Raw genomic sequence first — 26,679 nt, 5'->3', positions numbered from 1 at the left:
AGACATCACCCCTGTACCCAATTATGGGGAACCCCCTATTTCCTCCGGGAAGTGGCGGTCCCAGCTTTCGAAACCTGAAGGACTTGGGCCTTACACAGGCTTCCCGATTTGTACAGGGGGGGGCGTGGCCGACGATCCCGAAGCTGGTGGACCAGTCAGGAGCTTTCCGGCTGGACTTTTGGAGTGCCCTCCAGCTCTCCCACTTCTTCAGAACTCTTCCTGGCTCCGGGGTTGTTTGCCAGGCCCCTTACCACCTTCGAGGATTTCTGCTCAGAGACGGGGGCAATGCCCTGCACACTTTCTACTAACTACGAGTTGCTAATTACCCCTGCGGAACCTTACGTTCTGAACTGCATACAAAGTTGGGAACGGGACCTGGGTAAAACTTTCAGCACAACACAGCAACAAAACATTCTAAGGTTCACGTACAAATCTTCTATTTGCACGAAAACACAGGAGACCAACTTTAAGATCCCAACCAGGTGGTACAGAACCCCAGTGAGACTGAAGAAAATCTTTCCAGACACCTCTGATCAGTGCTGGAGATGCAAGGAAGATAAGGGCATCATCTTACATATTTTTTGGACCTGCCCCAAACTACAACACTTCTGGACAGAGGTCCAACGTACCCTCCAAAAATTCACAGAACGCGAAATACCAAATGACCCAGCATTCTTCCTCCTACACGCCACCAATATACAAAAAATCTTTTTTTTTTAGGTCATTGAGACACTTTGCTAATCCCAAAATAAATACTCACAGTTTGGGTGTAATATTTCTGCCTCTGTCTGTTTTCGTACTGAAGAATAACTTAAAAAATGTGATGCTGGCTGTTTCCATCTTGCTTGTGGGCATGTGAAGCCCACAAGCATTGATTTCCTGGATGCGGTGAATGCTGTTCATTCACAGCTTGTTCACCCGCATGATCATTGTTTCCGCACTGAATCTTGGGAAGCCTGACACTAAGCTCCCAGGAGACAGTGCGGCGCCGGGGGAAAGGCAATAAACACGCCTACTCCCATGGGAGGAGAGACAGGAAGTGCCACAATAAAGTACAATATAAAGGTAATTACAGCGATAAAATGTTTTCCCGTGTGGCATTTGAACATCTATGCAATTATCTGAAGGGGGTAAGATTAAGTTAAAAATTTGAGTGGAAACCACGCTTTAAGTGGAAATCTCCGCAACCCCCGACAGTAGGGATGTGGATTCGAAAAGTGAAGGAAATAAGTAGATTGGAAAACCTAGTACTAACTGCACGACACCAGCAGGAGCGATACTCCAAAACTTGGTCGCCATGGCACGTCTTTATCTTCTCAGACGAAGGAAGAACCCTCCTTGACAGCGACCCGAATGACTAAATGTCACCCTACTAACTATTGACCCCACTGGCTACAGAGCATCCAGGTGCCTCGCCTGATTACCTCCGCGCCCGGCGGGCTTGCAGAAAGTTACCCTCCAGATTCTCCCCCCCTACCCCCCCCCCCCAAACCCCTTTTTCTCTGTCTTTTCTCTCTTTCCTCTTCTTCCCTATATCATTTCTAACTATCCTTCCCTCTATCCTTTTTCTCGGTTCTATGGACCCGAATTAATGGGATCCAAACTCTTCTAGTATATTAAACTTAAAAATGGACTGGGACCGGTCTGGGACTTACTAGAGGGTAACACACCTGCATCATTAGTATTGCTGCCTTGTGCACACCCAGTAACAAGACGTTGCTTTAAGCATCTATCACACAAAATGAAAGATGTCTCAGATAGCAAAATGTCATACTGTCCTTGGCATGTAATAAAATGCTCTCATATATAACATATACATGCAATGTGATGTAAGATAACACACTGTGATTGCCCAGATGTCTGTCTTTGACCGTGTTCTTTAAATAAATAAAATAATTGAAAAAAAAAAAAAAAGGAAGAGATTAAAAGGAGGCGCTGTCTCTGTCGAACGAAAGAGAAAGTTCAGTTGAGAGTTGACAAAAGACAAAAAAAAAAAAAAAAAAAACACCTTTCTTGTGACCTTGTCACCTTTCAGACGGGGCAGACCCAGTCAAGCGGATCCGCCTGCACAATGCTGGATCTCTCTGCTGATCCCCACTGTGCAGGCGAATGACAGGTTCGTGTCCGCTCCGCTATGCAGAGCGAACACAGACACAACATGCTGTCCTCTACAGGGTAGTCCAATTACATCCAATCTGCTGTACTGATGAGGAACAGATCCCCATCCACCTGTTTTTAGCAGATCGGATGCCAGCGGGTGTCCCCGCTGCTCCATAGAGAGCAATGAATGGTCTGATGGGGTCCGCCTGACCCAGGCGGACCCGATCAGTCCATCAGTGTGAAAGGGGCCTAAGTCATATTATTTCTCCCGCAAAATAAAACAAAAAAAACACCACAACCGCCTGGTTATAATTAGATTACTTTTGCTGGAATGTAGGGGTTTCTTTTTCTCCTCAATGCCTATAAAAAAAAAAAATTCTGTGGTTTGAACGCACCTGCTTTGTGAATATATGTGGTTGCAAAAGTCACGAGATAGGGAAGAAAACAAAAAGGATATTTTGCTTGTCAAAGGAGATAATTGGCACAATGACATGCTCTGCATTAATCTTCTCCAAATAGGTCTGAGATAACATTCCCACGTGCAATCCATTTTCGTTTTTTGTGAACACGATGGCATCCTTTCCTAGACGCATAGATCCTGACTTAAATCCATTTCCATACAGCCCGACAGGCACATGACCATGAACGGCAACCTTGTCACTGAAACCGAAACTGAAACATGACAAGAATGAAGACTTTGTTAATACACCAAAAGGCAAGTCACAAAAGGAAAAAAATACAAATGAGACAAACCGTCATCTCTAACCATAGCATTATTATAACAACTTAAAGGAGTTGTAAAGGCAGAAGGTTTTTTTTTTTTTATCTTAATGCATTGTATGCATTAAGATAGAAAACCTTCTGTGTGTAGCAGCCTTCCCAGCACCCACCCTAATTACTTATCTGAGCCCCATCTCTGTCCAGTGATGTCCACGAGTGTCTAAGCCGTCCAGGACTCTCCTCCTGATTGGCCAAGACGCAGCAGCGATGCCATTGGCTCCTGCTGCTGTCAAAGTCAGTTAGCCATTAAGGGAAGGGGGCCGAGTCGGGACTCAGTGTCTGAATGAACACACAGAGCTCTTACTCCGCTTGGGTGCTCTCCATAGCAAGCCGCTTGCTGTGGGGGCAGGAGCAGTGAAGAGGGACCCCAGAAGAGGAGGATCCGGGCTGCTCTGTGCAAAACCAACTGCACAGAGGTGGTAAGTATAACAGGTTTGTTTTTTTTTGTTTTTTTAAACAAGATTTTACAATCAGTTCAAGAACAGAGCTGGATTTTTACAAAAGGCCATTTAAAGGGGTGCCTCCAATGCATTAAGGTGAAAAAACTTCTGTCACTGAGCAGCCCCCCATTCTACTTACCTGAGCCCGTTCAGTCCCCTGCCGGAGACGCGCTCTACCTCTCTGGCTGGGGTTCTCGGCTCTTGATTGGATAGACTGACAGCAGCGCAGCCATTGGCTCCCACTGCTGTCAATCAAATCCAACGACGCGGGCACCGGGGAGGCGGGGCGAATCCGGCATTCTGTGTCTATGGACGCAAATGCTGGACTCGGGAGCGCGTCCACAAGGTAACCGCAAGGGAGAGCGCTTCCCCTAGGGAGTTGAGAGTTGACACCGATGTGGGGAGGAGCGGCCAGTGCTGTTGGGGGACCCGATGTGGGGAGGAGCCGCCAGTGCTGTTGGGGGACCCCATGTGGGGAGGAGCCGCCAGTGCTGTTGGGGGACCCCAGAAGACGATGATCGGGGCTATTCTGTGCAAAAACTGCACAGTGGAGGTAAGTATAATTTTTTTTTTTAAAACAACAAACATGAGGGTTTACAACCCCTTTAATTTTTTTTTCTCTCAGTGTTGCGTGGTTGCTGACAGGTCAGATGTTATTGTTATTACAAACCTTTCAGGGATTCCTGAAGGGAGACATCGTCACAGAATTCCCGTTCAGCCAAACAGCCACAACCACTATTGTAGATATCAGGTGTTGGAATCTCCATAATGTAGACTACGTTGGGCTTTGGTTCAGACTTGTGCGGTGTGGGACACAGCATGTGATTCGGATACGAAATCACACCGCATCCCTTTTCAAAACACATGCAATTCTTTCCAGTGTGATTTGAGCCCATTCATTTTGTATGGGCTCAATTCGCACCGCATGAAAAAAGTGCAGGCATCTTTTTTTTTTTTTTTTCAGTATAAGATCGCATGGGTGTTCAAACCCATGCAATCAGAATCTTGCAATTGCACTGTTTTGTGACCTGTTTTGGGGTGTCATTCATTTACGCTAGGTTCACACCTTTAGTTTTAGCAGCCTAGGTTAACGCGGGCACGGCAGCCCATTCATTTTAATGGGCTGCCATCCCTGAGGTTCTTGCATTCACCATGCGATTTTTTCATGGGTGGGGGATGTCATTCAGAATTCTGCCGAATGTATAGGTAAATCAAGATTTGATCCCACACATGACTATGCCTTAACATCCAGCAGGCTAACTGGTCATAATAAATGTCCATTAAATGTCCTAAAGGAGAAGGGGGATTTTGGGACTTTCAGTGAGACACATATGTGGTGTGCCTCCATCCCTAATTCAAAAGTAAACTGGGAAGGTTGGGACTTTGAATGAGGCCATGGACATAGTGGAGGTGATTGGATAAAAGTACATATTTATTGATCATAATGGGATGCACAAAACATATCAATGGTAGAAACCACATACAGGAAAGACATTATAATAAATATAATTTCATAAGTATTTACAAACACATATGTGCGTATGTAATACGGACCATCAAGGGTACATCAAATATATAACAACTTGACGCCACATAGTGGTCTCAATTGATGGATTATACATTCAAAAATTTCATATATGTACATGTGACATTACAGCAGCACTTGCGAAGAGAATAAAATAGAAAGAACACAGTAAAACCCATGATTGGAAGGTGAGAGATGTTATAAACATCTCTCACCTTCCAATCATGGTTTTACTGTGTTCTTTCTTTTTTTTTCCCTTCGCAAGTGCTGCTGTAATGTCACATGTACATATATGAAATTTTTGAATGTATAATCCATCAAGTGTTGCATAGATTAGAGGTGATGGTCTCTCTGCTGGTGATAAGTGTGTCTGGGACCGGAAATGAGGTGCAGCAATAAAAACCCAAACCACATACCCTCAGTATATTTGTTAGTACATGCATTCATATATGGCCCCACCATCTCTACAACCTTGGAGGGAGTGTGGTCTGAGAATTCTGCAAGACATATTGGACGGTCCTCAGAAAGATGAATGGAATACAACACTTACCTTAGCATCTTGTGCAATTTGTCTACATCCATCCCATTCCCATTGTCTGTAAATGTGAGACATATCTCCTGTTTAAAAACAGTTTTATCAATCCAGAATTGCTTAGCGCTGACATCGGGATCATAGGCATTATCTGTAATCAATGAAAGAATGATGTGGTAATTTTAAAACATTTTCAATCTTTCCTTTCCAGCAGAGAAAAAGCTGCAGTTAGAATTGCAAAAAGCCTGCAATTCTACCATGAAATTGAAAGCTCATTTGTGTTTAGCAATTTTGTAAGGTAACTCCATAAAATCAGAGTTACACTTACTGATAACATCTTTTCCAGGGATCTTTGAGGACAGCACCACTGAGACACTTAGGCTCCTCCCTTCACAGGAAACACTGCCTTAGACATTTTAAAAAGTATCCTCCCCGCCATACCTCAGTTCTTGGAGAGCAACTCCACACAAATATAACCTGTGCTATAAGGTCTATTCTTTTGGCTGCAACCAAACAGGTGGGTAATCGGTGCTGTCCTGAAATACTCCTGGAAAATAAGTTACCTGTGTGTAACTCCTATTTCCTCCCTAGCATCTTTCAGGACAGCACCACTGAGAGGATAAGCAAGCACTTACCACTAGGGCAGAACTACCTCCTGCAAGACATTACGCCCAAAAGACTGCTTCTCTGACAAGACCAAAGTCTAGTCTGTAGTGCCTGATGAAGGTACTGAAGTTGTGGCTCTGCATATTTACCCCGGTGTAGCACCAGCCATTTCTGTGTACATCACCACTATAGCCCTTGTAGAGTGAGCTACAATCCCCTCTGGAACCTCCAGTCCTTCTACCAGATAAGCCTGCCTAATAGCTAGCTTAGCCATCTTGCAAGGGTATGTCTAGAGGCCCTAAACCCATTTCCCCCCCCCCCGAAAATAACAGAGAATTCGTCTTTCCAACATTAGTCCTATCCAAATACTGCAAAATACAGCATCTTGCATCCAAACATGTAAAACTTCCTCTTTTGGTCACACAAAAGATCGGAACAAAAAGTGGGTAAGGTAATCTCTTGGCCCCAATGGAAGCTCAAGGCCACCTTAGGCAAAAAGGCCGGATCCGTTTTAAATGTCACAGGATCTGGAAAAATTTGTAGTAGAAAGGGAACTCTGACTTCTAAAGCCTCCAGCTGGCTAACTTGCCTAGGTGCTGTAACAGCTACAAAAAAAAAAAAAAAAGGAAGAAGTTGTCAAATCTTTTAAGGCACGGGAACCTAATGGCTCAAAAGGATCTCATCAGAGCTTTAGCACTGTCAAAAGAGCCCATTTAGGGAAAGGGTGCCCATCCGCAGGCCTCTGCCTGGATACAGACTTAAAGAACCTGATCACCATAGAATCACCGGTCCGGGGTTTCTCCAAAAAGACACTAAGGACCGACACCTGACTCTTCAGAGTACTAAGAGCCAGGCCCTTATCAGCCCCCATCTAAGAGAGTTCTAGAACTGTTACTAGGCTATGCACGTCTAATGAATTCTCAGCCACCCACCTATTAAAAAAAAGTTTTCAGAACTTTAGGTAAATGGACCGGGTCTCCTCCCTCCTACTATTCAGTAGGGTGCCGACTACTCCGACAACACTTTCTTCTCAGGGACTGTTCCCTCTATGGAGGACCAGGGAGGTCCCACCGCTTTCGAACTTACTCAGAACCGCAGGCAGCAACGATACAGGGGGGAAAGCTCAACACAGGGGAAATTCCCGCGGTTGCGCCAAGGCATCCACCATTAATGCCTGCACGATTAATCATTAAAAGATTGCGATCTCGATTCGACCCCCCACCACCACAGTCTTAATCCTGCATTTCTACGATTCAGAAAAACAAAACAAAAGAGCACACATCCACCCTAGTGTAATACCGTTTATTCAGACAGGAATAAAAACACTTGGCAGCTAATGCACTCACATTTAAAAGGCAATGAAACAGCGTATTTATAAGTGAATCCTCCTCTCCTGGGCCATCTCTGCAAGATGTAAGGGAAATCTGTGAGACGAGACCCGATGACCGTGGTAAAATGCCAGGACACAGCTACGATGTGTTTGCTCTACTACACATACGCCCAGACCAGCCGGCACCGAGCAGCGATGAAAGCAGACCATGACACAGGGAGAGGTAAAAGATAGACGTCTGCATGCTGGGGTTGCATTGACAACCCCTTTTCGGAGGTGTGGCCTCCTTTATCAAGTAACACCCACACCATAAGGGAATAGCTCCTTATAGATTTTTACCAACTAATTAATCCTCTATATAAGTTTGTGTATATGTAAATTTAACATTGAAGCATAATTCTTAATGTATAAATACACATTACATTATTTTCCATTACATTTCTTTAAATTTGATTGAAGCAACAAGTTTTATGTCTTATTTTATTGCCATCTTGTTTGATAACCTAATAAACAGGGGCTGCAAATCTTTAAAATAAAAAATGTTTTTTTGAGAATCGTGATTTCGTGATCTTTATTCTAAGCAAAAAAATTGTGATTCACATTTTATTCAGAATCGTGGAGATCTACTAATGCCCCCTCCCATCTGCTTAGGGAAAAAAAATTGTGGCCTTTACGCATTTTCCCTTGACGCAAACAGAGGTGCCCCACCTCCACTTGATAACTTTGCAGACTTCTAGATTGAAATCCCAAATCGGACTCTGTCAGCTGCTTCCCGCTGAGATAATCTGCTATCTGGTTCAATTCTCCCTTCACGTGAACTGCCGAAGTGGACCCTACATTGGTTTCGCCCCACTTGAGCAGCTCCAACGACAGCAACAACAGTGTTAGCCTTTGGGTCCCCCTTGCTTTTTGACATAGGCCACCCGGGAGGAATTGTCAGCAGGTGCTGTCCCTGCAGTTTTCCTTGGAAGGCTCAGAGAGCCAGCGTTACTGCCTTCAGTTCCCTCCAATTCGAGGATCTGCCTGCCGGGGGGTGTATTCTTAGGCTGTGGAAGAGAAAAGTTAGCCACCAGCATTCTAAAGGACTCAAAAAGGTAGCCGATAATTCCCTTACGGACATTACCAGATTGCTACACTAAGAATTAGACTGCTCCTTCACCAACTCATCAATAAACGATTCACAACACCCCCCCCCCCCGGTGTCTTGCACCCTCCGACTACCCACAGGAGTCACCACATTTAGAGCTTGGGTCAAAATGGCAGGCAATCCCAGAATTCAGGAGTCCCCCCCAACCGCAAGTGACATCGCCCACCACCTGGCCTGTCTAACAGCATCTCCACCCCCGGCTACATCCTCAGGACGAAAGTTCCCCCAGCTGACTCGCCAAGCCCCATTCCCCCCACCCGTGCCTTGCATCCTCCGACTACCAAGAGGAGTCACCACACGTAGAGTTTGGGTCAAAAAGGCAGGCAATCCCAGAATTCAGGAGTCCCCCCCAGCTGCAAGTGACATCACCCACCACCTGGCCTGTCTAACAGCATCTCCACCCCTGGCTACATCCTCAGGACGAAACTTCCCCCAGCTGACTCGCTAAGCCCAAAGAAGCTGGGATGGACAAACATCAGGAAATCTTGCTTCCTAGCCTAAGGAAGCCTTGCCAGGCCCCAATACTGCCATAGGCCTGGTAAAAAGTACCATGCTGCCAAGCCTCACCGTGCCCATGGCTTTGGTTTCCAAGGTGGATGAAACGCCAAAACTGAGATATGGTGGAGAGGCTGCTTTTTATAATGTTGAAGGTAGTAGCGTTTCCTGTGAAGGGAGGATCCTAGGTCTCTGTGGTGCTGTCCTGAAAGACGCTAGGGAGAAAAATGGTTTACGCATTGTGTTAAACACTAGACTGCATGAAAATTAACATAATTGAACATCAGCCTTGCCCACGAGTACGCAAAGCCCAACTGAAGACACAGAAATGGACTTGGCTTTACTAAGAAATTCTATTAACCTCTAGATTACAAATTTCATAGTCTTAGCTCTACTTTCTCAATACAGTAGTATTGCAGGGTGTATAAATATGACTGTGTATTACAATCAGTACCAAAGTTAAACCTAGTGCCCTCTCTAATCATAAAATGGTGCGACATTCAGCTCTGCCAGCACATAGCAGCAGAAAAACAAAAGGATTAGTTTTACTGCCATACACCTCCAGGTTTTCCCCATTACAGTGCCTGTAAGCCTCTGATGCTGAAAGGCGGGTAGAAGTAATGTCTTTGACCAACCTTCAGAACCACCTTGTGTCCCCTTAAGGGTGGAAGTGCGTCGCCAGAAAACTGCAACTGGAGAAGCTGATTGCACGTGTGACCAACTAGCAGCCGCACAGGCTCGGGAGCATCTCTAAATAGGAAAAAAAATCTGGAGCACCAAAACTAGAGAAGAAAGAGTAAGTGTGTCTACGTGGCAACAAAAATCAAAAATTTTGTGAGCCACTGTAACAGAATGGAGGGTGTCCGAGTGCTGGCCAAACAAAGACAATGACACTGCTCCTGCTGAGCTGAAATGGCATCAACCCATCCGATCTATCCAGTTGGAGCCTACTAGGACCACAAGAATCAATGGGGAGGTCGACTTTCCTCTTCCTCCACTTTCCTACCAAGACAGGGGACACTTTAGGGGGAAAAAAGGAAAAAATATACCACTTGACAAGAGTTCTATCCTAAAGAAACCGAAGGTCTCCTGCCCACCTTTATTTGAGGTATGCAAATCCACTGTCCTGGAAAACTACTTGGACCAGATGAGCATCCCTGCCTACAGGCATCGGGGCCCAAAAGAACTACATGTGAAGTTGTTCTTGCTAGGCCAAGGAAACACAAGTAATTGAGGTCAACGGGGATCTGGCATTTTTTTGTTTGAAGGAGAGCCTGTGTTTTCTGCTTTAAGTGGGCAGTGCCACTCATGTGCTGTCTTGGAAGATGTATTAGGGAAAGGTAATTTTTAAGTGTACGTTTATGGCATTACTCAAGTGTACCTCTAATCCTTTCTCTACACCTCTAGATCATGTCCTGGCATTATTTATGTTATTTCCTTTACTCTTATCCTGTTGCAAGAAACAGCTTTTATTACTCCATGATATAATCACAAGGCTTGTTGAATTGTTGCAGGGGCAACAGCTTAGTGCTTTTTGACATACACAGCTCAAGGACTTCCCTCCTCGGCCAACAAACCTGCCTAGGACTTTAAAAGCAAAAAAGATAGTGCTTTTATACATTTACATGTATTTTTACATACATTTTTATTTTATCATGTAATAAAAACAGCAATGAAAACATTTTTTTAAAAGGCATACAAAGAAGAAACCTTCCCACAGTTAGAGCTTGTTGGTTTTGTAGATTGAGGAGTCAATTCACAATTGGTCTACATGTTTCGAGGGAGCCCCCCACTTCCTTAGGACCATATATGTTACATAAATTGTTCTGTATACATAGCTCTGACTACAATCAAAGGAAAAAGGAACAAAATCACCATATATACACCAAAGAAAAAAAAAAAAAAGAAGAATACAATAAACACATATTCAAACTATCGCCATTGGGGAAAAAAAAGAAAAAAAAAAAAAAAAAAAAAAAAACTTCCATGTGAAACATAATCATACCTCAGATAGAAAGGTAAATATATAAATAAAAAAAACACCATGAACAGAAGGAAACTGTCTTTTTTCCTTTGCGTGTAGTCAGAGCTATATATACACACACAAAACAATTCATGTAACATATGGTCCTGAGGAAGCGAAGGGTCCCGCGAAATGTGTAGACCAATTGTGAATTTTTTCATCAATCTACAAAATCAACAAGCTCAGTAAATGTTGGAAGGTTTAGCAATGTTTGTGATTCTCATGGGCATATACAAAGTCCCTTTACTGCTTCCAATTTTGCCCACATATATGTACGGGATGATGCCAATGTGAACCAAATAAAAAAAAAAGTGTGCATGTATGGTGTTTCACTCCTAATCTACAAGTTGTAATGCCTGTATTCTTGGGTTTAAAAAATATATAATACACACACACATACATACACACATAAATACAGGTTATGCTCATAAGTTTACATACCCTGGCAGAATTTATGATTTCTTGGCCATTTTTCAGAGAATATGAATGATAACACAAAAACGTTTATTTTACTCATGGTTAGTGTTTGGATGAAGCCATTTATTATCAACTGTGTTTACTCTTTTTAAATCATAATGACAACAGAAACTACCCAAATTACCCTGATCAAAAGTTTACATACCCTGCTGATTTTGGCCTGATAACATGCACACAAGTTGACACAAAGGGGTTTGAATGGCTATTACAGGTAACCATCCTCACCTGTGATCTGTTTGCTTGTAAATAGTGTGTATAAAAGGCCAATGAGTTTCTGGACTCCTGACAGACCCTTTCATCCAGTGCTGCACTGATGTTTCTGGATTCTGAGTCATGGGAAAAGCAAAAGAATTGTCAAAGGATCTGTGGTAAAAGGTAGTTAAACTGTATAAAACAGGAAAGGGACATAAAAAAAGATATCCAAGGAAATGAGAATGACAATCAGCAGTGTTCAAACTCTAATCAAGAAGTGAAAAATGAGGGGTTCTGTTGAAACCAAACCACGGTCAGGTTGACCAACTAGAATTTCAGCCACAACTGCCATGAAAATTGTTCGGGATGCAAAGAAAAACCCACAAATAACTTCAGGTGAAATACAGGACTCTCTGAAAACATGTGGTGTGGCTGTTTCAAGAAGCACAATAAGGAGGCACTTGAAGAAAGATGGGCTGCATGGTCGAGTCGCCAGAAGAAAGCCATTACTACGCAAATGCCACAAAGTATCCCGCTTACAATACGCCAAACAGCACAGAGACAAGCCTCAAACCTTCTGGGACAAAGTCATTTGGAGTGATGAGACCAAAATTTTGCTTTTTGGCCACAACCATAAACACTACATTTGGAGAGGAGTCAACAAGACCTATGATGAAAAGGTACACCATTCCTACTGTGAAACACGGAAGTGGATTGCTGATGTTTTGGGGATGTGTGAGCTACAAAGGCACAGGAAATTTGGTCATAATTGACAGCAAGAGGAATGCAGTATGTTATCAAAAAATATTGGAGGAACATTTGCATTCATCAGCCAGGAAGCTGTGCACGTACTTGGACATTCCAACATGACAATGATCCAAAATACAAGGCCAAGTCGACCTGTCATTGTCTACAGCAGAATAAAGTGAAGGTTCTGGAGTGGCCATCTCAGTCTCCTGACCTCAATATCATTGAACCACTCTGGGGAGATCTCAAAACATGCAGTTCATACAAGACAGCCCAAGAATTTACAGGAACTGGAGGCTTTTTGCCAAGAGGAATGGGCAGCTCTACCATCTGGGAAGATAAAGAGCCTCATCCACAAATACCACAAAAGACTTCAAGCCGTCAATGTTAAAGGGGCAATACACAGTATTACAAACTGGGGTATGTAAACTTTTGATCAGGGTCATTTGGGTAGTTTCTGTTTTTATTATGATTTTAAAAGAGTAAATACAGTTGATTAATAAATGTCTTCAGCCAAACACTAACCATGAGTGAACGAAAAGTTTGTGTTATTCATAATCTCTGAAAAATGGCCAAGAAATCATAAATTCTGCCAGGGTATGTGAACTTATGAGATATATATATATATATATATATATATAGATATCTATATATCTATATCTATATCTATATATCTATATATATCTATATCTATATCTATATAGATATATATATATATATATATATATATATATATATATATATATATATATATATATATATATATATATATATATATATATATATATATATATATATATATAGATAGATAGATATCTATCTATATCTCTCTCTATCTATCTATCTATCTATATATATATATATATACACACACACACATACATACATACACTACTTTTTTATGTAAGTTTTTACTGAAAATAAGTAGGTAAGAAGGTATTTCAACATGCTTTTTTGATGCTTCTGTGATGCTTTTTTGAAGCTTTTATGAAGCTTGGCAGACGTCCTGTGTGTTGATATCTCATATTTGCAATACCCCCAAAACAAAGTGAAGCTAAAACTGAATTAAAGACTCTCAAAAGCTAAAAAGGTGCTTCAAGCAAGTTTCGTCAGACTTCTATGGAGGCTTTGAAGCACCACTAAAGCTACATGAGGTTATAATGTTTGAAGCAAAAGCAAGGTGTAAACAGCACTGCAAGCTTACCATTTTATTTAGCGACATGAGCTTTGACTGGTGTTCAGAGAGCTTTAAAAAAAGAAGTGTTCAAAGCCATTTTTTAAGCAAGTGTAAAGGAGCCCTAAGGCTTTAAAGAAGCGTCACCGAAGCATCAAAAAAAAGCATGTTGAAGCCGTAGGTGCTTTAATGTGTGTTGAGGTCGAAGTAAGCCCTAAAAGGTTTTTTTTTTCCCTTATATTTATAAACAGACAAAATTTAAAGAAAACAACATACCTATAAGTTCTGCCACAGCACTGAAAGGCCAAGTATGACTCGTGGAGTTAGTATGCAGAAATTTGGGGCACAACTGAGAAAAAAAAAAGAAGAAAGGAATATGTTAATTGTAAATTTTCACTATATAAACAAGTTAAAAAGAGAACCATCCATGACTCTGCCTGCACAAATTTACACACACAAATTTAACATTTTTTTTCGAGTCATAAACAAAATGTATCAATACACCAAAAATACAATCCAATTCTTCTTTTGAACAATTAGGGCCTGTTCACACTTCCCACACACGAAATGCTTCAGTTTTGTGTGCAGGCAGCGGTCAGTTTTGGTTGGTGTAAGATCCAGTGAGTGGGGGTATTATGATGCACGTCTCAGTGAATCCCTTTTTGTCAACTTTGTGCACTTCAAATAAAGTGACAGTTCATTCATGTCCCTGCATAGCAGGGTGTGTTGCGCTGTGACACAATGCAACATATCTGTACTTTCTCACAGCACCACACCTCTGTGCCACGTTGCCATGCGAACGTGACACACACAAAACCATTGTTTTTTATGTGTCCTAGTAATAACTTGTGTTCATCCAGCGCAAAATAACTGCACTGTGTGTGAATGGGGCCCAACAAATTGAGCGCCTTCCAGTGCTAACAATCTAAGGGCTCTTTCCCATTTCCGTGCCCTCTAAAGGTTTGAATCGCATTCCCAGAGGAAATCTGACAGGCGGTGAGGAGGCGTAATATTGTTTGTGCAATGCACGCAGTGGCGGTGTGACCCTATTGAACGCAAAAGTGTGAGCTTGACAAATGGTGCTGTTGGTCAAACTGTGCACCCAAGTTAACAACGCAGAGGCCGCAATGCATCGCAGCATGTGTACCGCTCTGTGCAGCTCTATTGTGACAGTTTGAGTTTGCCGGCTTTGTCTGGGCCTCATTGCAATTGGTTCAAGCTGCATATTCTGGTAGAAGGCCTACCACGACATCATTCTAGTATCACTCCCAAAAAACATCTTGTAACTCCAAAATTTAAAACCATAGCCAATATAAACCAACATTCAACAGTAAAGGATGTATGTAATCCTAACAAGGCCCCATGCACACTAGCATTTTAAGCTCCTAGAAGCTTAACAGTGTTATCCTATGTGTCCATGCACGCTAAGGCAATTAGTGTTTTTTTTTTAGCTTCAAGGAGGAGCTCCAGGCTCCTGCAGAATTTTTTTTAAAAAGTCAGCAGCTACATATACTGTAGCTGCTGACCTTTAATATTAGGACACTTACCTGTCCAGGGATCCAGCAGTGTCTTCACCCAAGCTGATTTTTCAATCAGCTATCGGGTGCTGCTGCCGCCACCATCTCCACTATGAGAAACAGTCAGTGAAGCTGTGCACCTTCACAGCCGGTCCCCTACTGCACATGTGAGAAGCGCGCTGCGCTCCCCGATTGGGCCGGCTGCGGGGGATGGAGGATGAAATTCTGGCAGAGTTTTGCCGCGCAGAACTCAGCCAGAAGTGGGGAGCAGGTACCTGTCAAAACCAGGTACCTGCTCCCCCCCCCCCCCCCCAAGAGGTGCCAAATTCGGCAGTGGAGGGGGAGGGTTGGGGTGAGGAGACAGATAAGAGTAACTTACCCTTTTGGGCGGAGCTCCATTTTCAGCATCTAGGAGCAGGAAAAAAATGTTTTTCCATCAAAAAACACCTTAAAACACTCCTAAGAGCTTTTTTTTTTAAGTGTTCTTTCTTCATGTACTGTAAAAACGCAAATAAAAACACAAACACTCCTAAAAGCTGCTAAAGCGCTAGAAGAAGCAGACACAAAAATGCTATTATCAGCATTTTTCATCCAGCATTTTTTTCTAGTATTTTTTGAGCTTATAAAAAATGCTTGTGTGCATGGAGTCTAACTAACTAAACTGAAGATTTTAGTGCTTCAAGTAAAACAACCAAAAATCACCCCCATAACTTCCAGATGCACAGAATAGACATAAGTGAACAGTGGTAACTAACAAATAAGACCCAAAGCTGATACAGGGGTCAGTATGTGTACGTTTATTTTTATAATGAGATCCGTTGACTCCAAAATGTATGGAGGCGAGAATGGAGAAGTCGATTTGCACACAATGACACCCTCATCCCTCCATACAAGGCAATGACAGTAATGAGCCCTGCCAAACTGGCTGTAATACAGCCTGGTAAATGTTTTGAGCAAATACCATTCTGAGGCACTTTTTTTTTTAAGATACCAGAGCCAAAAAAAAAAAAAAAATCATACTCTATCATTTCTGCTGTGATAAAATTATTCATAAAAAGTAGCTATACAAATATACTAAATAGGGTGATTGGCTTCCCCAGGCCCAAGAAGAGCAGTGCCACGTCCAATAATTACATATATATGAGAAAAGACAATTCCCCTGAGTGGACTTTACCGGCACTTGCTAACAAATATTGGATAGTGAGTACGTATACCAGAGTATGTAAAGTAAAAAGATTTTTATTTAAACATAGCATAGATTAAAAACATATTACAACATATATTCAACGGAACATAGTATAGAGACAGTAGATGACAATGTTGTTGCAGAACAATAAATTGTACGAGGGCTCTTGTTCACACCCAACGCGTTTCGGAGTAAGTACTATTTTTATCCTTCTTCAGGGATGTAGCAAAAAAGAGCACTTCGTCTAGAGTGGTTAAAATATAACATAGCGAGTGGATTATCATAACATGTAAGTGTAGATATGTTTTAGTCAATCTATGTAAATCACTCACTTCAGATATGTTACGTTGAATTACTTTAAAACTTTCAAATTAGGATAGCATTGGACGTTATTGCTGGTGTAGTTGTTATCATAGGGACACAATGGCTATCATTAGTTGGTATTTGTTGAAAATGCCCTTGACTGGGACATACAATCTCACCAACCCCTGTCCCTCCCGGGCGCGTGCAGACCAGAGCAATGTGCTGAGGCAAGATGAGAGGAAACCCCTAGAGGTAGAATAATGTACATAAAGTATTTGTAAGTATAATTTGAACAATAGTTGAGAGTAAAAATAATATTTTCTGATATGAAGAGATTATGTGTCAACAATTTAGTGGAAACTGTAAAAAAAAAAAAAAAATTGGGGAGGTAATTTTAATTTGTGTGATATTTCTAGGTAATGGTTATCGTATGTCGTTTACATGTGACATGGTGATATCACAGAATATTTTTAATATTGTTAGTAATAACATATATGCATATATGGACATATAATTTAAGATATTATTATTTTATTTTTACGTTTGATGGTATGCCCGAATGTTTGATGTTGTTAGTGGTAACATATATGCATTTATATATTTATTTATATATGTGTAGTTTATACATCGCTAAATGCTATTGTTTTATTATTCTAGGGTGTAAAGGATAGTTGTAGTAGTTATCTGTGTCAGCCATCTTAAATAAGTAAATCGTGGAGACTAAATGTTTGCGCATATCTTATAATCAGATGCATCATTATTGAGCTCTCAGACGAGAGCCTGTGGAGTGTATAAAAAGAGGAATGTTTAAAAATTGTTTAGATGCAAACAAATGCATCATTATAGACTCTGAGGTAACAGGTGATAGAAAATATACAAAGAAAAAGGAGGGGGTTTGCTCGAGCATTATTTAAGTGGTGGCAAGTATATCATATTCTATGAGCAGAGAACCAATCAAACAAAAAAAGGAAAACAAAAAAGAGAGCAAACCATCAAACGTGTACATGTTACTACTAGCAACACTAAATATTTTGACACACTATCATGCTATATGTAAATGTTTTATTATAAATATTTGGGGATAAACATTATGCTATATGTGAATGGTTATTACAACCAAAATTAAAAAATATCACATTAATCAATAAACAAAATAAAATAATAATATCTTAAATTATATGTCCATATATGTTATTAGGCCCCTTTCACACTGGGGCGGTTTGCAGGCGTTATTGCGCAAAAAATACCGCCTGCAAACCGCCCCTAAACAGCCTCCGCTGTTTGTTCAGTGTGAAAGCCCGAGGGCTTTCACACTGAAGCGGTGCGCTGGCAGGACGGTAAAAAAAGTCTTTGGAGCGTCTTTGGAGCGGTGTGTTCACCGCTCCTAAACCGCTCCTTCCCATTGAAATCAATGGGACAGCGCGGCTATACCGCGGCTATAGCCGCGCTGTACGAGCGGGTTTAACCCTTTTTTGGCCGCCAGCGGGGGTTAAAACCGCACCGCTAGCAGCCGAATACAGCCGCAAAAACAACGGTAAAACAGCGCTAAAAATAGCGCTGTTTTACCGCCGACGCCCCCACTGCCCCAGGGGCCTTACTAACAATATTAAAAATATTCTGTGATATCACCATGTCACATGTAAACGACATACGATAACCATTACCTAGAAATATCACACAAATTAAAATTACCTCCCCAATTTTTTTTTTTACAGTTTCCACTAAATTGTTGACACATAATCTCTTCATATCAGAAAATATTATTTTTACTCTCAACTATTGTTCAAATTATACTTACAAATACTTACTTTATGTACATTATTCTACCTCTAGGGGTTTCCTCTCATCTTGCCTCAGCACATTGCTCTGGTCTGCACGCGCCCGGGAGGGACGGGGGTTGGTGAGATTGTATGTCCCAGTCAAGGGCATTTTCAACAAATAATACCAACTAATGATAACCATTGTGTCCCTATGATAACAACTACACCAGCAATAACGTCCAATGCTATCCTAATTTGAAAGTTTTAAAGTAATTCAACGTAACATATCTGAAGTGAGTGATTTACATAGATTGACTAAAACATATCTACACTTACATGTTATGATAATCCACTCACTATGTTATATTTTAACCACTCTAGACGAAGTGCTTTTTTTTGCTACATCCCTGAAGGATAAAAATAGTAATTACTCCGAAACGCGTTGGGTGTGAACAAGAGCCCTCGTACAATTTATTGTTCTGCAACAACATTGTCATCTACTGTCTCTATACTATGTTCCGTTGAATACATGTTGTAATATGTTTTTAATCTATGCTATGTTTAAATAAAAATCTTTTTACTTTACATACTCTGGTATACGTACTCACTATCCAATATTTGTTAGCAAGTGCCGGTAAAGTCCACTCAGGGGAATTGTCTTTTCTCGCTATACAAATATAGACCTAACATGCCTATATATTATGAGGGGCAGAATGCTGATGTGACACATTACATCTTCTAAAACGCATACACAGAATTCATATCATACTTGGGGTCTATAAAATCATAATTTCTGTTTAATATGCTAATTGTAAAATGTTGTCCTCTGGAAATATAGATCTAGTTAGAATAATTGGCATTAATGGAGTATCTGCTGGAACATAAACATAAAAAAATAAAAAATACTTCCACACACCTGCGGCATACTACACATCCTTCAACACAAGGCATAATGAGATTGTACATTTAACTATGGTTTTTGTTGTACAATTAAAAGAACATTGCTGGTAGGCAGAAAAGGAGTTTTATTGCAGAAGAGAAACACAGTCTGTTCTGCAATAAAAGTTCACCTGCCAGCAGTTTTTTTTTTGTTAATCAGCCTAATTTTATTTTAAAGAAGAGATGCAATGTATATGTAGGTACAATTACTACTTAAAGCAGACTAACACCCATATAAAAGTCAGCAGCTACAAAAAGTGTAGCTGCTGACTTAATAATTGGACACCCACCTGTCTCATTGTCCAGCGATGCGGGTGAACGAAGCCTCGCTCCTCTCCTCGGTGCCGGCATTGTGACTGTGGGCGTCTGGCTGTGGCTTGACAGCCGGGCACGTGCCGCGCTGCGGTTGGCCAGGCAATCTTCTGGGACCAGTGACGTGTCCCAGAAGATTGCACGGAGGGAGGGGGAGAGGTAAACTTCCTTACGGCTCCGCGGAGCCAGGAGGAGGAAGTGGGAGCTGGATGCCCCTAAAGAGGGTACCCGCTTCCCCCCCCCAAAAACATGACATGCCAAATGTGGGGTCACCTTCATTTAAAGCGGAAGTTCCATTTTTGGATGGAACTCTGCTTTAATGCACACTTTGTCAGATATATTGAGCCAAGTGTGGTTTAATGACAGCGTCTTTTAACAACTTGCCGCCCTCCATATAGCGAAATGATGGCGGCAAAGTGGTTGCGTTATCCTGACCAGACGTCATATGACGTTATCAGGATAACAAGCCGCTGCGCGTCCCCGGGGGGCTTGCATTGCAACGTGTCACTCACACACCGCAACTCCGACCTAGGTAGAGAGTCTCCTAAGGAGACTCTTTACCACATGATCAGTCGTGTTCAATCACAGCTGATCCCAATGTAAACAGGAAGAGTCGTTAATCGGCTTTTCCTCACTCTCGTCTGACAGACGCAAGTAGAGGAGAGCCAATCGGCTGCTCTCCTGACAGGGGGTGGGGGGGGGACCTGTGCCGATTGTTTATTAGCACAGCCCCCCGCGGATGCCCACCGGGGATGCCACCAGGACCGGCCACCACTGATGACCACCAGGTACGGCATCCCTGGTGGCCACCATGGGTGCCAATGTGTGCCCACGCATACAGATCATTGCCCACCAGCAATACCTGCCAGTGCCTCCTAATCAGTGATGTCCATCAGTGTCAATCAGTGCCACTCAGTGCCCATCGGTGCCACCTCATCCACACTCATCAGTGCCAATCAGTGAATGAGAAAACTTACTTATTTACAAAATTTTATAACAGAAACTAAAGAAAAATTTTTATTTTCGGTCTTTTTTTGTTTAGGAAAAAATAAAAACAGCAGAAGTGATCAAATACCACCAAAAGAAAGCTCTATTTGTGGGAACAAAAATTATAAAAATTTTGTTTGGGTACAGTGTAGCATGACCGCGCAATTGTCATTTAAACAGCGACAGCGCTGAAAGCTGCAAATTGGCTTGGGCAGGAAGGGGGGGGGGGGGGGAGTGCCCTGTATTGAAGTGGTTACGAGCATGCTATCCAATTAGCAGAAGTCCATAAATCTCATAAAGGAAACCACTTATTTCACTTCCTCTCTCTCCGAATGGTGCTCAAGTGAAAATCGATAATGTTTATATATATATATATATATATATATATATATATATATATATATATATATATATATATATATATATATATATATATATATATATATATATATATATGTGGTCTATGCAAATTACATCAAGATAACCTAAAGTGGCTCTAAAGACTTAAGATTTATTTTTATTTTTTACCTAAAGTGTATGTAAACCCTCACATATACCCAGTGAAGTGAGCAGCCTCAGATGATACACAGGGATGAAACAAATCTCTCTAACATAAGTTTTACATGTATATCTGCTGTCTTCACCTTTATATACTGTTTAGAAAGCTCAGATCATGTTAGGAGATTTTCTCTTCCTGGTTAGTACTGTAGTAAAGCTTGGGCATACAGCTAAGACAGCTGATTGGAGGAAAGGCACCACACCCCCTCTTCTCATAGGTAGAGACTTTCAGAGCTGATCACTGAATAGTTCAGGGCTCTGCTTATTTATAGCTTCCTCCCCAACACAAAATTCAGGCTGCTTTTATCTTGTAAAATAATTTTTTATATTAACTGTTTTTTTTTTGTTTTTTTTTTTTTTTTAGCAGAGGAGATAAAGTTAGTACATCAACACACGAGAGTCATCATAAATAACGTAAACGAGATAACATCTGAACATACACACCCTCACAGTAGATGCATAGGAACGTAGCTTTACAAAACAAGGGTATGCTTTCTATACAATTACCAGTGTAGTTTACAAAGTAACATAAAGGAACAACTATTCTACGCGGGTGTTGTGGGTAGGTATAAAACTTAACGAATTGTAGCTTAAAAAAAGAAAAATATGAAGTCCCATTTAGATGATAAGGATACTTGGAAACATACCATGGGATTAAAAGAGAGTAGGCTGCTTTTATCATATGTGATGGAGAACTTGTCAGGAGTCATTAGGCTGATAACAGAAGAATGGAGCAGGAGACCTCTACAGGACATAGGGCTTTGAAGAGAGATAAGAAAACACTGCAGATATATATATATGTCCAGCTCAAATTTCATAAATCGGGTTTACATCCACTTTAATGTATTATTGCCCCCACGGGGAAACTCCTCTTTCAATTCAGCGCTGAGCACAAGAGCATCAGCGTTACGGTCTCTCCCTCGCCTCATACACATTGGCTCCTGCTGCAGACAATCAAATCCTGTAAGGAGGGAGCGGGAGGCCAAGCTACAGTATGTGTGAGTCTATGGAGACGCAGAACCTAGCTCGGGAGCAAACCTGCACGCTGCTTGCTGTGGGATCACAATGAGAAAAGGAGGAGCCAAGATCACTGGCGGGGGACCCCAAAAGAGGCGTCTTCTGCCCTTTTAACTTTGGATAGTAAAATTTTTTTTTCCTGCCAGTAAATACCTTATACAGCCCACTTCCTCTATCTGGTAAAAAGCCTAGGCTTATGACATCATGCAAAGCTTTCTCTCTCACTCTAGTGAGAGTTTGCCAGGAAGGGAGGGGAGATGAGTCATAAGCGGGGCCAATGAGAGCTGTAGAGCTGGAGGTGTGTCTCTGTGTGTCTGTGTAAATTCAGGAAGTGAACAGGCAGCAGCTTCAGCTGCCCACAGTTAAAATGGATGCAGCCAGACTCAGTAGAGGGAGATTTCTGCAGCATATTTGGCAACTACAGAATCACAGTATATATAAAATACGCAAAGTGGTTGGAGGGAAGCTTCAGAATGGCAAAGATGTGTTTATTACGTGAGCAGACTGCAGTTCCTCTTTAATAAACACTGAGAGGTATCCTGTAGACCTCGGTTTATCTCTAGGATATCTTCTTGAGCCTGGGTGCAGACATATGCAATGCGGGAACCAGCACGATTCCAGTGTCGGATCCTGCATCGCATCTCCCTCACAGGCAGTTCACACTGACCTCTGCGAACCACTGCGGGTGTCAATACAAAAGTTAATGACACCCCGAGATCGGTTCGCAGTGCGAACTGTGAATTTGGACAGGAATCGGATCACATGGGTGTGAACACTCATGCAAGCCGATTCCAGTACTGGGAAAAGAAAAAAGAAAAAAAAAAGTGTTTCTGCACTATTTTCGTGCAAATCCAATGCAAGTTCAGCCATTCGGCCATACAACTGTATGGCTGAAATCGCAATGCACAGACATCGCATGTGATCCTCACAGCAGTGCGGTGCGAATCACATGCGATGTCTGACATCTCATATGTGTGAAACAAGGTTAAAGCTACAATCTAAACTCCTCAGCAGCCTTCAAAAAAAAAATTCAGGTTCTACAAAAGTCAATCTACCTTGATAGCAACAAATATATAGCAAGTTAAAGTGGAGTTCCACCCAAAAAAAACTTCCACTTTTTGAATTCCTCCCCCCCCTCCGGTGTCACATTTGGCACCTTTCAGGGGGGAGGAGGGAGCAGATATCTGTCTAATACAGGTATTTGCTCCCACTTCCTGGCATAGATCACCGCGGCGCTTGTGGTGACCTACGCCGCTTCCGGCCCCTACCCCGTCCTCCCCTGCTGTATTCTGTGAGACACAGAACACAGCAGGGACCTGAGAGGACGTGCAGCGCGACTCGCGCATGCGCAGTAGGGAACCAGGAAGTGAAGCCTTATTCCCTTACCGAGGATGGCGGCGGCAGCAGCCGAGAGCCGAAGGACGGATCGGCTTTGGCTGCCGACATCGCGGGCTCCCTGGACAGGTAAGTGTCCATATATTAAAAGTCAGCAGCTGCTGTATTTGTAGCTGCTGGCTTTTAATATTTTTTTTTCAGCGGACCTTTGGCACAAATGATAATGCGACTCCTGTAAGTTTTAACTTGTTAACTTAGCAATAAGAAGCCTTTTAATCGTCTATATACACTCACTAGTCACTTTATTAGGTACACCTGTTCAATTGCTTGGCAACACAAATTGCTAATCAGCCAATCACAAGGCAGGAACTCAATGCATTTAGGAATCTAGATGTGGTGAAGACAACTTGCTGAAGTTCAAACCGAGCATCAGAATGGGGAAGAAAGGGGATTTAAGTGACTTTGAACTTGGCATGGATGTTGGTGCCAGACAGCCTGGTCTGAGTATTTCAAAAACTGCTGATCTACTGGGATTTTCACGCACAGCCATCTCTCTGGTTTGGTCCGAAAGAGAAAATATCCAGTGAGCGGCAGTTGTGGGCCGGAAATGCCTTCATTGATGTCAGAGGTGAATGGGCAAACTGGTTGATGATACAAAAGGCAAGTGAAATAACCAGTAAGTGAAATAACCACTTGTAAAACACTCAAGGTATGCATAATACCATCTCTGAACACACAACACATCAAACCTTGAAGCAGATGGGCTACTGCAGCAGAACACCACATTGAGTGCCACTCCTGTCAGCTAAAAACAGGAAACTAAGGCTACAGTTTGCAAAGGTTCAGCAAAATTGGACAATAGAAGATTGGAAAATACATTGGCGAGTCTCGATTTCAGTTGCAACATTCAGATGGTAGGGTCAGGATTTTGCGTAAACAAGAAAGCATGGATCCATCCTGCCTTGTATCAATGAGTCAGGCAGGTGGTGGTGGTGTAATGGTGTGGGGGAAATTTACTTGGCACACTTTTGGGCCCCTTAGTACCAACTGAGCATAATATCATATCATAAATGGTGAAAAAAACACCAACCCTCGCAGGTGGAAACTGGTGAATTTAAATTATAGGGGCAGCACATTATAAGGGTAAGTGAAAAGAGAATAATTAACGAGTTAATTACAAACCGCATTCCCTTTAGAGTGCAAATATATAAATAACAATCACAAAAATGCAAATAAGATAAGTGATAATCACAAAGATGTAGGAAATACTGTCAATAGTGACAACCATAAATAGCTTTCGGCTAGAGTCCAATTAAAAAGCATTGGAAAGCATCCAAGTGTTGAAATATCAAGCAGTGAAAGCAAAAAATTAAAAAAATTCAGGTAAATTCTCAAAACTTCTGGATAAATCCTCCTAGTATTCGACAAACATCAAGGGAACAGTAATCCACCACCATCACCGGCCACAATCTGGTGAGTAGGCTGTGTGGTGGATTACTGTTCCCTTGATGTTTGTCGATTACTAGGAGGATTTATCCAGAAGTTTTGAGAATTTACATAAATTTCTGAACACTATTTGTTTTTTAATTTTTTGCTTTCACTGCTTGATATTTCAACACTTTGATGCTTTCCAATGCTTTTTGATTGGACTCAAGCCGAAAGCTATTTATGGTTGTCACTATTGACACAGTATTTCCTACATCTTTGTGATTATCACTTTTCTTATTTGCATTTTTGTGATTGTTATTTATATATTTGCACTCTAAAGGGAGCGCAGTTTGTAATTAACTCATTAATTATTCTCTTTTCACCAACTGAGCATCGTTTAAACTCCATGGCCTACCTGAGTATTGTTGCGGACTAAGGATGAGCTCCGGTGTGTTCGCACACACTCCACATGCCGAGCCCGCCAGGAAGTCAGCACGGCGCTGCGCTAATGACAGGCAGTCAGACATTTCCCGATCTCTGCAGCCGTACATCGGGAAAATGTCTCACTGCCTGTAATTAGCACAGTGCCAACTTCCTGGCGGGCTCGGCATGTGGAGTGTGTGAACACGCCTGAGCTCATCCTTATTGCTGACCATGTCCATCCCTTTATAAAACTACAGTGTACACATCTTCTGATGGCTCCTTCCAGAAGGATAATGCCCCATGTCACAAAGCTCCAATCATCTCACCAACGTTTTCTTAACCATGACAAAGAGATCACTGTACTCCAATGGCCTCCACAGTCATCACATCTCAATCCGATAAAGCACCTTTGGGATGTGGTGGAATGAGAGAGTCGCATCATGGGTGTAAAAAAAAAAAAAAAAAAAATTGCAATCTCGATTCAACCCCCCTCATGATCTCTACTGCAGAGTTTCCCAATTCTTTCATGTAACAAGTGTAGAGAGTTTTCTGCTCACTCAGCTGTCAAAAGAAAAAATCCGGGCAGTCTGCCAAGTTTTTAAAGTGGTTGTAAATCTTTTACAACCACTTTATGCTACAGGCAAGCCTTTAATTAGGCTTGCCTGTAGCTACACTAGATATAGCCTAAACCTGCACGGTTTAGAAGATATCACTGTATTTGCAAGTGCCGATGTCTTTGGAACATGCGCACTGAAGCAACGGCACGTACGTGCCGTTGCTTCAGTTGTACTGTGCCGTTACCGACGGCTCCCGCGCGCATGCACGGAAGTGACATCATCGCGGCTTTGGCCAATCACAGCTCCGGAGCCGCGATACCTGGAAGTAACCCCCCGGAGAGATGTCGGCTGTCGGAGCGGTGAACAAGGACGGCTGTGGGGGGCTTCGATCTCAGGTAATTCTTAATGAGCTAGTATTAGATGCATACTAGCTCATTATGCCTTTGTGTTGCAGGTTTTTTATTGGAAATTTTTTATAGGGTTTACAACCACTTTAACAACATTGTCTGTGCTAGTAGATAACTAGAAACATTGTAACTCTTCCTTAGATCACAGAGATAAACTTCTGTGTGTAAATGCAGGAAAGTCTAAGGGTCCTTTCACACTGATCAGTTTTTCAGTAAGGTAAGCGGAAGAAAAATGCATCCCTTTAAATCCTATGAAACTCACACTTGCCAGTTGCGTTTTTAAAAGTCCTACTTGCTTGATTTTTGCCACATGTTAGGCCCGTGTTTAAATAGCCCTTTCACACTGATCAGTTTTTAATGTGCTTTTGTTTAGGTGTGAGGA

General features: G+C 42.0%; 1 protein-coding gene across 3 annotated transcripts in view; it reads right to left on the bottom strand.

Annotated features, from left to right (window-relative positions):
- MORC3 (MORC family CW-type zinc finger 3) overlaps nucleotides 1-26,679 on the bottom strand; it is a 114,210-nt gene that overhangs the window by 67,140 nt on the left and 20,391 nt on the right. For 2 of the 3 annotated variants that reach the window (XM_073617192.1, XM_073617193.1), the window contains exons 2-4: nucleotides 13,845-13,917; nucleotides 5,396-5,528; nucleotides 2,558-2,772 (exon numbers count right to left, since the gene is read on the bottom strand). In XM_073617192.1, coding sequence (XP_073473293.1) covers nucleotides 2,558-2,772; nucleotides 5,396-5,528; nucleotides 13,845-13,917 — 421 coding nt within the window. Of the gene's footprint in view, nucleotides 1-2,557; nucleotides 2,773-5,395; nucleotides 5,529-9,027; nucleotides 9,211-13,844; nucleotides 13,918-26,679 lie in introns of those variants that run through there. The other variant, XM_073617194.1, reaches the window with a different exon arrangement.

This window comes from Aquarana catesbeiana, linkage group LG02 (genome assembly GCF_042186555.1).
Source record: "Aquarana catesbeiana isolate 2022-GZ linkage group LG02, ASM4218655v1, whole genome shotgun sequence".
Classification (NCBI taxonomy): domain Eukaryota; kingdom Metazoa; phylum Chordata; class Amphibia; order Anura; family Ranidae; genus Aquarana; species Aquarana catesbeiana.
This window is presented reverse-complemented; position numbering and strand designations above follow the sequence as displayed.